The sequence below is a fragment of the Alexandromys fortis genome, unplaced genomic scaffold (assembly GCF_014885135.2).
Source record: "Alexandromys fortis isolate MF-2015 unplaced genomic scaffold, M_Fortis_MF-2015_v1.1 scaffold_19, whole genome shotgun sequence".
NCBI lineage: Eukaryota > Metazoa > Chordata > Mammalia > Rodentia > Cricetidae > Alexandromys > Alexandromys fortis.
Window position 1 is genome coordinate 14,400,518 of NW_026067890.1, and position 13,928 is coordinate 14,414,445.

At 46.6% G+C, this 13,928-nt stretch overlaps 1 protein-coding gene across 1 annotated transcript in view; it reads right to left on the minus strand.

Moving 5' to 3' along the window:
* Hadh (hydroxyacyl-CoA dehydrogenase) overlaps nucleotides 1-12,600 on the minus strand; it is a 35,440-nt gene extending 22,840 nt beyond the window's left edge. Inside the window, exon 1 of the mRNA XM_050136516.1 lies at nucleotides 12,401-12,600. Within this exon, the coding sequence (XP_049992473.1) occupies nucleotides 12,401-12,532 (132 nt within the window). The 5' untranslated portion in view covers nucleotides 12,533-12,600. The remainder of the gene's footprint in view (nucleotides 1-12,400) is intronic.
* Between the last annotated feature and the right edge of the window lie 1,328 nt (nucleotides 12,601-13,928).

Below are 13,928 nucleotides of genomic sequence, written 5' to 3' on the forward strand. Positions count from 1 at the left end.
AATAAAACCCAAGGTTCACCAAGTTGGACTTTGGTAGTATCTGTACTTTGGTCTGTCCTGGTCTCCCTGTCTGGAATGAGCAGATGTGAGTGTTGTATCCCCCTCCCCCCCCCCAGGAAAAGTTGTCACACAACCCAGAAATTAACTAGAACAAGAACTCTACAATTTTATGGCTTCAATCGAACATAATTATGACAATGTAACACTGAGCTGGGAAGCTCAGTTCTATGGACCAAAAGTCCTTACAAACTCATTATCACATGCCTGTGACTGCCCATCCTCCCGCTACTTTTTCTTTTCTCAACCTTTACAAAATGTCACTGAAATGGGCTGTGACTTCACTTGGCACAAATAATATTATGCATGCAAAGGTAGAACGGGTACTGATGTCCCAGATCTCGTGAGTGCTGAAAACACACCCCCATATCATACAGAACACACTACGTTTAATTCCAGAATCATTGATTGAAAAAAGGAAACCCAAGTTATAAAATTCTTATAAAAACCTCTGGGTTTCCCCTCACCCCACCAAAAAAAAAAAAAAAGGATAAATAAGCCTGAAGACCAAAGTTCAAGAAACACGTGTATTAGCCACCTCTCATGCTGCTGCGATAAAAGCCACTTAAGGGAAGAAGGGCTTATTCTGGAGAGGTCACAGTAGGATGTTGAGGCAGCTGCTGTGTCCTAGTCAGGAAGCAGAGAGTAGCAAATGGAAGTGGTCAACCAGCTTTCTCCTTTCTGTGCAGGCCACAAACCAAGCCTAGGGAATGGTGCCACCCACTTAATGGTGGGTCTCCCACCATAATCAACCTATCGTGATAACTCCCCGCTGGTGGGGTCTCCCACCAAAATGAACCTATCATGGTAGCTCCCCACAGGCATGGCCTGAGGCTCCCAGGTGATTCTTCCTTCCTTTCTTTCTTTTTTTTTTTTTGTTTTTTTTTGTTTTGTTTTGTTTTTCAAGATAGGGTTTCTCTGTCTGTCTTGGACAGGTAATCTGTAGACCAGGCTGGCCTCAAACTCATAGATATCCATTTGCCTCTGTCTCCTAAGTGTGCCACCACCACCAGCAACTCTTTCTTAACAGCTGATCTCCTGGTGTGGCGGTTTGAAGGAGAATGTCCCTCACAGACTCATGTATTTGAACATTTGGGTCACAGGTGGTGGTGCTGTTTCTGGAGGTTTAAGAGGTGTGGTCTTGGAGGAAGTATATCACTGGAGGTGGGCTTTGGAACTTAAAGCAGTCAGGACAGGTCAACAGCAAGTCACGGACTGGGAAGGAACGCATGGGGCCCTACACACCTGTGCTGAACTATTGGCTGTGGAAGAGGAGTCGTTATCATCAGTGCCTGTTCTTCACTGGTGAGTCCGCCAGGCACCGCTGCACAATTCCATGTTCATAATCACTCAGATGGCCCTGGTTACACTCAGTGGGTCACAAAAGAAAGTAAAAAGGCATGAACATGGGAGAGGGAACTGGGGGTGTGGGGGGGGGGACTTGAAATGGGTGGAAAGGAGATAAGAGAGGGTAGGGGAGGTGAGAATAACCAAGTGCAAGAGCAAACAAACAATGAAGAAAGTATGACCCAGGCAGTTAAAAGTTATCAAAACTTACACTCATAGGCTCTGCCCACACATGGCTTCATTTGCAATAGAGGGAAATGAAGATAAAGATGAAATATCAAGTCATAACTTCAGGAGGTTACCCAAGGGCACACTGCGCTTGAGTCCTCCCACGGGTGGAATCCCACAGTGGGAATGCCGCACCACGGGATGGAGCAAGTCCACTCTTACAGTTCTAAGGGAATTTCTCAGGGTCTTAATGTTTTCACTGTGTCCAAGAAGCGTAACACACAACATCTGTGTGAGCTGATGTTATCAGGAGGCTTCTGGCAACCGGCAGGCTCTTCGCTGAGCTTTGCAAGACTGGAATACACCAGGAGCTGGAAATCCAATGCAGTGGTGATGGGCGTGCTTAGCATGCGTGTGGCCCTGGGTTCAGTCTTCAGGACCAAAAGCGTGTGTGTGTCTCTGTATATGTATGTGCACGCACACACACATGCACACACCTGTGTGTTATGATTATTTTGTTTAAAGTAATTAGACCAGGGGTTTGAGAGATGGTTCAGTGGTGAGTGCTTGCTGTTCTTGTAAAGGACCTGAATTGGTTCCCAGCTCCCTCTACTGTTATGGCTACAGGAATTACAGATAATTGGCTACTGTAGTCTGAATATAGTTTTCTAGCCGAACCTTGTGTTCAGCTTTGGTCCCAATGAGTGGCATAGGAAGGGGAAGACCAGAAGATTATGGGAATGGATGCATCAGACAAAAGCCTTCTGCAGGAGGGGTCCATCTCTGTAGAACAGGACTCTCTATAGTGAGGGTGGCTCTTTCTTGCTTCTCTCCTGGATGAATCCACCTTCCCTCCCACACTCTTGCATGGGTTGAAGCAGGACAAAACCTTCACAAGATCTGGCTGCCTGCCCCGGGGACATTCCAACAGACAGAACAAGGAGTTACGCAAACCACTTTTCTTTAGAGGAATAGAAAACATATTGAGACAGTGGCAGCTTCCCAACAGGCAATCCATGTTCACCCTTCACTGTGACATTTTATGTGGAGGTGGGAGAACAGAGTGGACCTTAAACAATGGCTGCAAAGTCAGTATACAAGGGAAAGCCGACTGGTAAAAGGGAAGGCTAGAAAACCCCATGTTAGCCCAACAAAATGTGGCCGCTGGTGAGGGTTCACGGGCACTCGTAGCTGATGACGACTGACCCTGACCTCCAGCTCACCACAGCACTAAAATACCCATCCTTATTAAGATACTAAGTATGCATCAGATCCTAATCAGACATGCAATGCATAAAACCATATGTAGAACTACATACAACAGAGCATGCATGAGAAAGACTGCACAGTGTAAGTGACCCAAATAGTCAACACTATGCAAATGACTTCAAAAGCCCAGGCTGTGTGACATAAAGGTCCTCACAGTGAAGCCATCAGAGCTGCTGAACTACTTTCTGTTTGCTCTGAAAAGACTGCTTCCTTGGAAGGAAGTACATTGGTGTTAACCTGTTTTCTTACTTTGCTTGTCCTAGGGCACTAGAACCTTCCAGAAGCGCCAGTAACCTCAACATCTACCAATGTCAATGTCTGTATAGATGAAATGGGCAATCAAAATTTCCACTCTGAAGCTGCAAACTTCTCGCGTGCCTCCTTTTGGCCCTGAATTGACTCTCTTTAAACAAAGGTTTCCTTCAAGGCCCCACTTTGAATATTCTCCTGGCTCTGCTCTATAGCCCTTCAGTCTGAAATGCCAATCATGTCTATAATTCCAACCATACCTGACACCAACATGTTCTATCCTTTGCTGTCACCATCTTACCCCTAAAGCAGCTCCCTTTTAACATTGCTGGTACCACTGTTCTGCCGAGCAGAATTTTCTCACAGTACTTTTCCTTTAACCCCATCTTTAATTGTCCCTCCTTTAAAAAGTGTATATGATATAGTGTATATGCATTTCCAAGTACATGTATGCGTGTGTGTATGCGTGCATGAGTGTATGTGTGTATGTGTGTGTTATGCACACATGAAAAGGCCCTAGGCTGACATGTGGTATATTCCGTGATTGCTCTCCACCTTTTATACTGAATCTGGCTCTGTAGTTTAACCTGCAGCTCCCTGTCTGCACTGATCTGGCTCTCCAGCTTGCTGGCGGAGCTACTGGAACCGCAGGTGAGCTGTCGCACACCTGGATTTATATGAATTCTAGGGATCCCAACTTTGGTCACGACGTTGGCACAGGAAGCACTTTACCCACTAAGTCGCCTCTCCGGTCATCTTTAAGTTTTGTCCAACAGTTTCGTTGATTACTACAAAACCGGTTCAGATGCTAGCCTCTCCACGAAGTCTCTCAACCGGTATCTTTTGTTTCAAAACTTGATAGCCAGGTGTTTACTGCTACTACTTTACACCAAAGCAAGCTATTTCAGATGGGTTCTTAATGTGTCTGCTTTAATGTTTAAAATCTCTAAACTGATTCGGTCTTTTCCTTGAGGCAACTGTTCAAGCTCAAACACTTCAGAGCAGGGTAACCTGAGCCCACGTTTTTCCTGAGTCACGCAGCCCTTCCCCCTTCCCCAAATCAGCACCCAGGTTTCCTCTGCCAGACATGTTCTTTCCCATTGCTGCAACTGGGAGGAACTCCAGTTCATGCTTCACAGCCCAGCATAGAAGCTGTCCCTCCTTTAACGAAGCTCCTCCCTATGCCGAGAGGAGGAAGTCGCCTCACTGTGCCTCTTCTGACGTACAGAAGCAGCAGGTCATCGATGGGAACTACTGAGGGAGAAAAATCACAGTTGAGCGCCAAGCCACCGAGCCAGCGAGCCAACGGCTCTCGGTGGCCGCTCCGTTACACAACGGTACCTCCAACCCCAGAATCTGAACATGAAGTGGCAAGGTTGTTTTTGGATTTTTGTTTGTTTTCTCACTAAAACTTTAAATCCAGCTGTGACAGATGAGTGATAAATTAAAATCTGAGGAGGTGGCCAACAATACTTTTGATATTGCGGGGATTATTGGAGGGCCATTGCATCATCCACTCCAGGTTCTGAAGTCACTGTCACTACAAACACAGCCCTGGGTAGTTCAGGCACACCCCTATCCACAGGACAACTGGAATTTCCAGTAGCTGTAAATTTCATATATGTAGAGCTATACACACCATCTGTCTTCACACACACACACACACACACACACACACTAATATCCCTTTTTCTTCATCATTAGAAGGTACATTCTATTGTCACAGTATCATTTTAACTGCCTCAATGTTTTCTCAGGGAGGTTCTCCTTTGAGAAGTATGCACCATGCTCTCAGTGGAGTCTACATTCTTCCTCGATGCCTCTGACTCTTCACTTTTGCGTTTAAAAATCTATATTTAATGGTCTTTACAAACTAAAACTCTATTCCAAAAAATAGAAACACAAGTTTCCTTGGGCTAAGGATATAGCCAGCAGCCTTGGATTCGACCTCAGCCCTGGCCCCATTCTTCATCAAAAAGCAAAGCAAAGCAATTATTTTTATTATTATTATTTATGCATTTGTGTGCCTGCCTGCTTGTCTGTATGTACACCATATGCATGCAGGTGCTTGCAGAAGCCAGAAGATTGTGTGGGAGCTAGAGTTATAGCTGGTTATGAACCGCTCAATGTGGGAACCTCAGTTCCTTGCAAGATACATCTCTCCAGCCCCCAAAAATGAAAATTTAAAAAGAACTGTAACGTAATACTGGGCTATTCAATCTCCCATCTGTGTGAGTGCATCAAGGGCAGAGTGGGTAGCCTTCTTATGATTGCCATTCCTACCTGTATTTCTTCCTCGGCAGACGATGGGTCCCTCCGGAGCAACAGCCACGTCGTACCTGCCGCCCAGCCTAGCGCCCCCAGCACAGAGAGACTTCTGAATAACAACAGCACATCTGCTTTTCCAAAGTCTCAATTTGTAAATTATTTTAGAAACGAGTGTTTAAGAAACCATAACTGCTTTTTGTTCTTAGAAACCCTTTACCTCAAACCTTACAAGACTCTCCACGTGTTTTAGAATTGCGAGAAATCACATTGTTGGCATGAGAACAGTCAGAAACGAGACAGGAGTTAAGGGCGGGAGCTATTCTGGTGAGCAGAGGGTGGCCTTTCCACCCCTGGCGGCTGGAATGCAGGTGGGAGGGCAACCGCAGAGCAAGCACCGCGTGCTGCCTAAAGAGAAACCCAAGTTCTTTATGCCCTTTGACCGCCATGCCTGTGATTTCCAAGTGGACTGTGTTTAGTTCACTCTGGTCTAGCCGGTCAATGTGTCATGTCCCGTTTACCAAAGAAACCCTGCTGTTTGTGCCTGTCTGTCCGGCACACAGACCCAGCGATTCCTCCCATCGTGCGGAGAACCAAAACACACGAGTTTCTTCACTAGTATACAGAGACCAACAAAGCTTTTACCAACTGGGGTTACAGATACCTAGCATGGTGGCCTACCGCCGCAGCACCTTTCAAATGTTTTTAGCCATGAACCCCTCCTCCCTAAAAAAGCTTATGACTGACCAGTAACCAAACCAAAGGTCAGAGAAGAGGAGAGTCCGCTAGGAGCCTCGTGGGTCTGCTAAAGTCCACCCGAGAGCACACTGCAAAAATCCCCAAGTGTTGCATCTATTAGAAGAGCTATGGCTGGGGGATGGAGAGATGGCTCAGCGGTTAAGAGCACTGGCGGTTCTTCCAGAGGACCTGGGTTCAATTCCCAGCACCACATGGCAGCTCACAACTGCCAATAACTCTACCTCCAGGGGATCTGACACCCTCACAGAATACCAATGCACATAAAGGAAAAATAAATAAACCATTTTTAAAAAAGAGCTATGGCTAAGTGCCCTGCAGAATCAAACCTTTAAACTTGGGTGTCTGATTTGGAGTATCCACAGAGGACAGGAAGCTAGAAGGGGCCCATGAGAGAAGAGAGGGAAAGGGGCCTTAAGGAAGGGAGGAGGCAGGATACATGTGGTACGAAAACAGAGGTGGGGGAAGGACTGGGCGTTGGAAGTCTAAGTGGGGATGGAGTCGAGGAGAAGGGAGAAAGGAGATATGGGAGAAGGAGGGAGAAAGGAGAGGTGGGGAGGAGAGTTGACTAAGAAACTGATGATATACAAAAGCCCGATAGAAACCTAATTTAAAAAAAAAAAACTAAAGAATTTTGAACAGAGGGTGCCCTGCATGGGTGCACAATACTGTGCCCAAAAGACATGGGTTATTAAATGAAACTCAGTGCCAGGTGTGGAATACCGCCTTACAAGCTACGGCTGCAAGAGCCCGAACAACACAAGCTGTTGTCACGGCTCTTGGTTGCCCGCCATAACTAAGATGCTAGTGCTGAGGACACAGTGCACTTTGGTTGTAGGACATGGAGAGACGAAGCTGAATGTGGCCTACAGTCTTCCTTCTGGTGGTCTGATTTTCACAGGACCAGAAAGAAGGTGCTGTGCTGGCTACCAGCGGAGGAAAGTCTTCAGCGGGCTCCCCCTAGACCTACGTGCCACAATAGACCCACCTGACAGGAGGTGTCGCCTGGCCCAATTGCAGAACGACTGCTATTGGGACAAAGAACTGCTTTATGATCTGACCTGAGACCTGCTCTACCAGAGGTGACTCAAGCCTGGTACTGTAAACCTGGTCAAAAGCCTCTGGCCGGTCGCAGGCCCTAGAGGAAGGTCTGCTAACTCATCAGCAACCCTCTAATGTGATGTGTATGCACACAATTAGTGCCGCTCTCAATGGTGGTCAGGGAAATTTCACCTCTCGGTTAATATCGACTGATATCTGGTGCTGAGTAGAAGCAGTGGCTAAGCGTTCAACTCTGAATAGGACATTTATATTCACACACACACACACACACACACACACACACACACACACTGCCTGGGGAACACGGCAGGGGTGAACCAGAGGAAAGGGAGTATTGATATTTCCTGGACACTGTGTGGTTGCTACATTCATGAGCATCTATCAGCTATGGTTACCTGCATAAGATCAAGCCAGAAAATATTCCAGCATGGTTGAGTGATGAAATCATGGGGCTCCATACCCATGGGCGGAGGAGCTACTGGCAACTGATGGCTACTGGGGAAGGGAGAGGCACTTTTCTTCTGGAATGTGGTCGCTCATAGGTTGCCCGAGCTCAGCTGGATAGTCTCACACCCATGTGCACACACACAGCACTGAATGTATTTAGTAGGCTATTCAAAGAGAGATCTGGGGGAGAGAGGACCAAAATATATCGTGTACATGTATGAAATTTTCAAAAATAAATGAAAATGAAAACAACTATGTGTTCATCAAAACTGCACACATGGAAATGAAGAAGAATTCTTACGTATTGTTGGTGGAATGCAAAATAATGCCATGAGAGATCCCTCAAAAACTTAAAAACAGTATTACTGGAGAATCAGTAGTTTCAGTTTTAGGGTAGACGCTTGGGGGATTAAAAAGAGATAAAGCCACAGATCTCTTTGGGAGGTAGCTTATGGTATCTCCTGATAGCTGCATAATTACATTAATGAGGGGTGGGATTTAGAAAACAAATTAAAGGCAACAGGGAAGATGGCTCAGCAGGTAGTGGAGCTTGTGGCCAGACCTGACAATCTGAGTTCAAAAGAGAGAAAACTGACTCCTCTAGGTTTTTCCTGGCCTCAGTATGTATTTCCTGGCAAGTGCATGCGTGTATATGGACATGCACATTCTCTCTCTCTCTCTCTCTCTCTCTCTCTCTCTCTCACACACACACACACACACACACACACACACACACACACACACACGTGAGAAAGCTGCTTTAAGAAAAGGATTTCAGTATCTGGGGTGCAAGCATAGCTCCAGCACTCGGGCTTCCTGAGTTCTATCAGGGCACCACCTGTGGTCCTGACTGTCTGGAAAGGATGGGGCTGGGAGTGTAAGGCCATTTTTGTTTTTTTGTTTGTTTGTTTGTTTGTTTTTTCCATTATTTTTACAGTGTTGTAATAAACAAGACTTTTCTTGTTTCTTGATGAGTGCTGTTTAAGCCACTGAGAACTCTAGCCTTATATTACAGTGGCCTGTATATTCACTGTAAGACACTGAGGGCAAACTATCTGGAAAGCACACACACACACACACACAACTATTTGAAGGCTGTGTCCTCAGCTCCATGACTTTCTTGGGCCCATTGGAAACCAGGCTCGGCCAAGGAGGAAGTATTTTTAGACAAGGGTCTCTCAGAGCTGTAAAAATAGGCGCAGTGAATAGCACACTTGTCAAAGACCCTAGTACTCCAGCCAAAAATCCAAGCAACCCTGCCAGGCAGAAGCATGCCAGATTTGTATATGATGTGTTTTGCAAACGCATCCTAATATTTGAATCAGGATCTCTGAAGCACAACTTACACGGTAAATCCAAGAGAGAAGCATCAACTGGTGCAATTCCAGTCTCTTGGCACGCCCAGCACATCTCTAGAGAATGTGTCTCGGAACCCTACACGGAGGGGGGGGGGGCGCTGTACTTCATCCACACCACAGTCTATCCTCCAACTCCCAGAGTCATAAAATTATCATCATATCCGACCATATCCGACGACTTCTGGCTGCTTCCCAATCCTAGCACAAATATTCAAAGGCAGGCGCTGTCCTCTAACTTCCAGAGGTTCACCGTGGCGCGTGCATGTTACGTGTGTGTGCGCGCATTCATGCATGTGTGTGTGCATGCGTGTGCGAGTGCGTGTGTGTGTGTGTGTGTGTGTGTGTGCATGTGCGCTATAGTGTCCGTGAAAAAAATCAGAGGATAACTTTTGGGAGTTGGTTCTCTCCTACCGGGTTTCATACTCCAGACTAGCCTGTCCTTGAGCTTCCTGTTTTCACCTCCCATCTCTCACGGAGGAATGCTGGGATTAGTCACACAGCTTCATCCCGGAGCTACAAGCCAGCTCATCTTTGGATCGTTGGAAAGTTCACACATGCTCAAACACACACACACACACTTTTGGGGGCTTTCTTTGGTAAGATGAATTTACTCCTAATCTCCACCATTTCAAACTCTCATCCCCAAAGTGTAAGACGCTAAACACACTTAGCCAGAAAACGTCCTTCAAACACTGTTCCCAGGCAGCACAGTCGTTCAATGAAGGGTGTGAGCTTTCTGGACTCTTATAAAAACAGCCTCAGTAAAGCTTCGACAGGGCTCTTCTCTCCACCTGAGAAACACGGAGCTTTCAACTTCCTCCTTCTTTCTTTACATAGCAAAAGGCAATCTGTCTCCACTCAACGCTGTGAGCCGCTTTGCCAGCCTAAGCATCTGGCTGAAGATTAATCGGCAGTCAGAACCAAATCAGAAGCATACAAGAGGCAAACACATAAAACAGGTCAATGTTCTTAAAGACTAATCTGCAGCCTAAGAGGTTTCTTTCCCCCTTAATTAAAAACAAACAAACAAATGGAAGGCAATGTAGACACTCTTGGAAAGTACATACGCATTAACGGCCTATGCGCTGGCCAAATGTAACTCAGCCTGGAACCCCATATGTCTAAAACTACTTAACCGTTTGATAAATGCATCGGGGGCATAAAAATTTATTTACACCTTTTTCCATATCATTCAGCACAAACTAGAGCACATCAATTAGTTAAAACCATAACCAGAACTGCCACTTGACTTGAGCCGCTTCACAGAGAATTTGAGAGAAACAGGGGCCAAATGTGACGGGCGATGATAACCTAGATGCTAATTTGTGCTTGTCCTTTTATGGCGTCACTCAGGTGGAATAACGACATGAAAGACACTGTCCTGCTCAGCAGTCCCTGAGCAAACCACAGCGCCAGCTGGTATCTGTGTCAGGAAACAAGCAAGATGGAACAGGAAGCGGGGATCGATGTCTCTCGTCTAAACCCAGTGAGCCTCCCTCAGCATCAACGCTGAGGAACAACAGTGGAAATGAGTACCAAATGGGACAGGATGACTGCAATGACAGCTACGTGTGCGCTAATTCCCTTGCTCCTTTTCCATGTGGCTACAAAGCCAACTTGGCTTTGCATACTTGGCCTACTGTGGGGAGAAACTGAAGTGCGGAGATAAAGCAACGTCCATGTTAGCACCATCATGCAGACCATCCAACTCCCTTTGCTCAACACATCAATTAATATTTAACCACCCCTGGCGCTAGAGGCAAAAAAGATTTATTACCCTGTACTAAAAACTGTCCATTGTGGAGTTTTTTTTTTCCCCCAAAACGAAGGGGATGGCACAACCTAGAACTGCTTACTACAAGGTCATGTGTAAGAAATGGACCAACTAAACCACTGGAAACACAGTAGAGACACTACACAAGAAGGCAATTTTCCCTGCAGGCCCAGAGCTGTCACCTAAAGCGACCTGGAGGAATTGCTGTTCCTTATGAATGCCTGCTATGTAGACTTTGGGTCTTTGTTACTTTTTTTTAATTCAAAAAGTTCTGCCAGGAGGTGAGCAGCTTTTCCTCTTCCCTCTGAAGGCACCGTATATGCTCCCTGGTTCAGCTACTCAAGTATTTAATTCACAAGTCTATGATCCCTAACCACTTTCCTTCCTCTCTTCAGGTTCTAGCATTTTTCCCACGAAATTTTAAGGGCTTCCTGTATGGGTCCTCAGGAAGGACAACACGCTTTTTCTTTGGTCAATGATGGGCACAGCATCCACAAAACACAGCAATCTGCATTTGTACAAAAGAAGGTAATGCTTTCTAGTTTGTTTATAATCCACAAGTGTTTCTGGATCCTTCCCTACATTGTTACTGGAGGCATAAAACCCTATTATCTTATTACTAAGATACTGTTAAACATTTCCTAAAAGATACATTGTTTTTTTTGGACCTGAACTGCCAACCTCCTCCGCACAGCCTTGAGAAATTTGAGTGGTACACAGGGATCTAAGTGCAGACTAGCTAGCTATACTTTCTCCAGTTCAGTCATGTATTGTTTAAACAAACATATTTTAGAAGAAAATTGCAATCAAGTTAACTAACTAACATGTTTAAAGCAAGCATGCAAGTATGCATTTGGATACTGACCCTCCCGAATTAAAATTAGGTTAGGCACACTGCCCTCCATTGCCACAAAACTCAAGCTGCAAAGGCCTCAAAAGGTAAGAATGTAACAGCGAGGACATAGTTCTCCAAAGTGTGCAGGGCAAGGCAACCATTAACAGAAAAGGTACTGCACGGATTATGGTATCCAAACTGCACTTGATCCTGAACTATCCCTTAGCTGGCACCAGGCCAAGTCCTCCTACAGACGCCTATCAGAGATTAGGGAATTTTCAGTGCCCTCTGCGTTTATCTCTGTCTCCCACTCTCATGGGGTTCAGAGCTGGGCAAGCACACAGATTTCTGCACTCAGGGCACTAGGTCAAAGGTCAAAGTTGCCTGGCCCAGCACCGGGCAGAGTCCCAGCAACTCCACAAATTTCCACTAGGTGACTTTCCAAACTGTTACAAAAGTGAAGGCCAACGAAATGTGGGTGGGGAAAGGCAGGAAACTTGGAAAGAAAACTGCCCAGACAACAACCGGATAAATATTTTTTTAAATAAAGAAAATTAAAAGAAATCGCAACAAACTCCTGTCTGCGCCCGGGGGTGGGCAAACACTCTGCAACTTTACACACAGAACTTGGCACGACCTATTCCAGCGTGCACGCGTGCAGTAGCGCTCTCTACCGAGCCTTCTCCGGCCCGGGGGCAGCGTGCACAGAAGAATCGGACCAAAAGCTCTGGACCTGGGACAGGGGCGCATGTTGCGCCTTCTCGGCCGGTTTCCAACGACTTCCACGACACCCGGGGCGCGCGACCCGCTCACCTGCGCGATGCCCGCCCCCATCAGCCCGCCGCCGATGACGGTCACATGCTTGATCAGGGTCTTCTTGGCGGCAGCGGCTGCGGAGGAGGAGGAGGACATGGAGCGCACGAACTGCCTGGTCACGAACGCCATGGTGCAGCGGAGCAGGGGTGAACGAGCAGATGAGACCGCGCAAGAGGCCCGAGCACTTCACGGGGGAGGGCGGGGAGGTTACGTAGGAGGCGGGGCCTAGTGCGCGCCCACCCACCAGCTTGACAGACTGCAGGTCCTTCCCGGAGGGCGGAGCCAGGACCCAGGCACAGGCAGAGCAAGAGACCTCTTGTGGTTGCCGTCGCAACTTTGGGTTCTGATTGAGTTGTGATTCTGAGCATTGCTTAGAGTGGGAAAGGAACGCCTGGGAATCGACTAACCTCCTACCAATCCACTGCGCTAGTGACACGGAATTGCTGTTGACTTGACTTCTAGATGTTCATCCGGGAACACTCACCATCCGGAGAAAAGCCATTCCCTCCCCTCCCCCCACTGGAAAAATTCCCGTGTTAATCCCGTGTGAACTGAAGCTCCCTGGAAAAGCCTCCTCTGTATCTTACATGCTGCAAGAACAGAACTGACTTCCTGTCTGGGGAGAGATGGAGTGTTGGGGATAGGGTCAAAGTTCTCCCCAGCTACTTGTAGTTACCCACCTCTAAGTTACATACAACTTTAGAAATGTGTTGCTCAGCAAGTCTCTCACTCCCACCGGTCCAACACTAAGATAATGGGGTTTGTTGTTTGTTTGTTTTAAGCGAAAAAAAAAAAAAAACCAGGAAACAGAGTCTGTTGCTCTGCCACGACCTGTCTGGCCAGGGTCTGCATCAACGTTCTGGGTAAACCTATGAAGTTATGACCTTATTCGTCCTGTAGCTAAGTTTAGGTAACCTTCTTTTGCAGTGAAGCTTGTCTTCAGAACTGCTTCCACGCATGTCCCCTGCCGCGGGCTCTTTCACGTGGCTGCAAAGAATCTCTCATGCATTCCCTTTGGAGCAAGGGCTGTGTTTTGCGTTGACCCTTTCAATCTTATTTTTATATTTAATTCCTCAAAATAAGCCAAGGCCATTGAGTGGTGCATTCCAGTGAAATCAGAAACTTACGGGACTAGAAGCAAAAGTGCAGAACCCGCACAGCTGGAAAAATGAGTAAGTTTATGAAGAAAGAACGAAGTGTGAAGTGGTAGCGTGAGAAAGAACGCAAGAAGGAAGGGGAGGGCTCTATGGCTAGACGAACTTGAGGAGCTGGGTCTCAACTTAGTTTTCATTTAGAAGTTGTAGTCAATGAAAGGCTGATTATAATCCAAGTCTGGTGCTATGGCAATGTAGTTTTTCCTTCCTTCCTTCCTTCCTTCCTTCCTTCCTTCCTTCCTTCCTTCTCTCTTCTCTTCAGTGTATATCTGTGCTCTATGCGCAATATGCAAGGAGGTCAGAAAAGGGCATCAAATCCCCCAAATCAAGAGTTACAGGCTGTTGTGAGCCGCCATGTGGGTGCTGAGAAC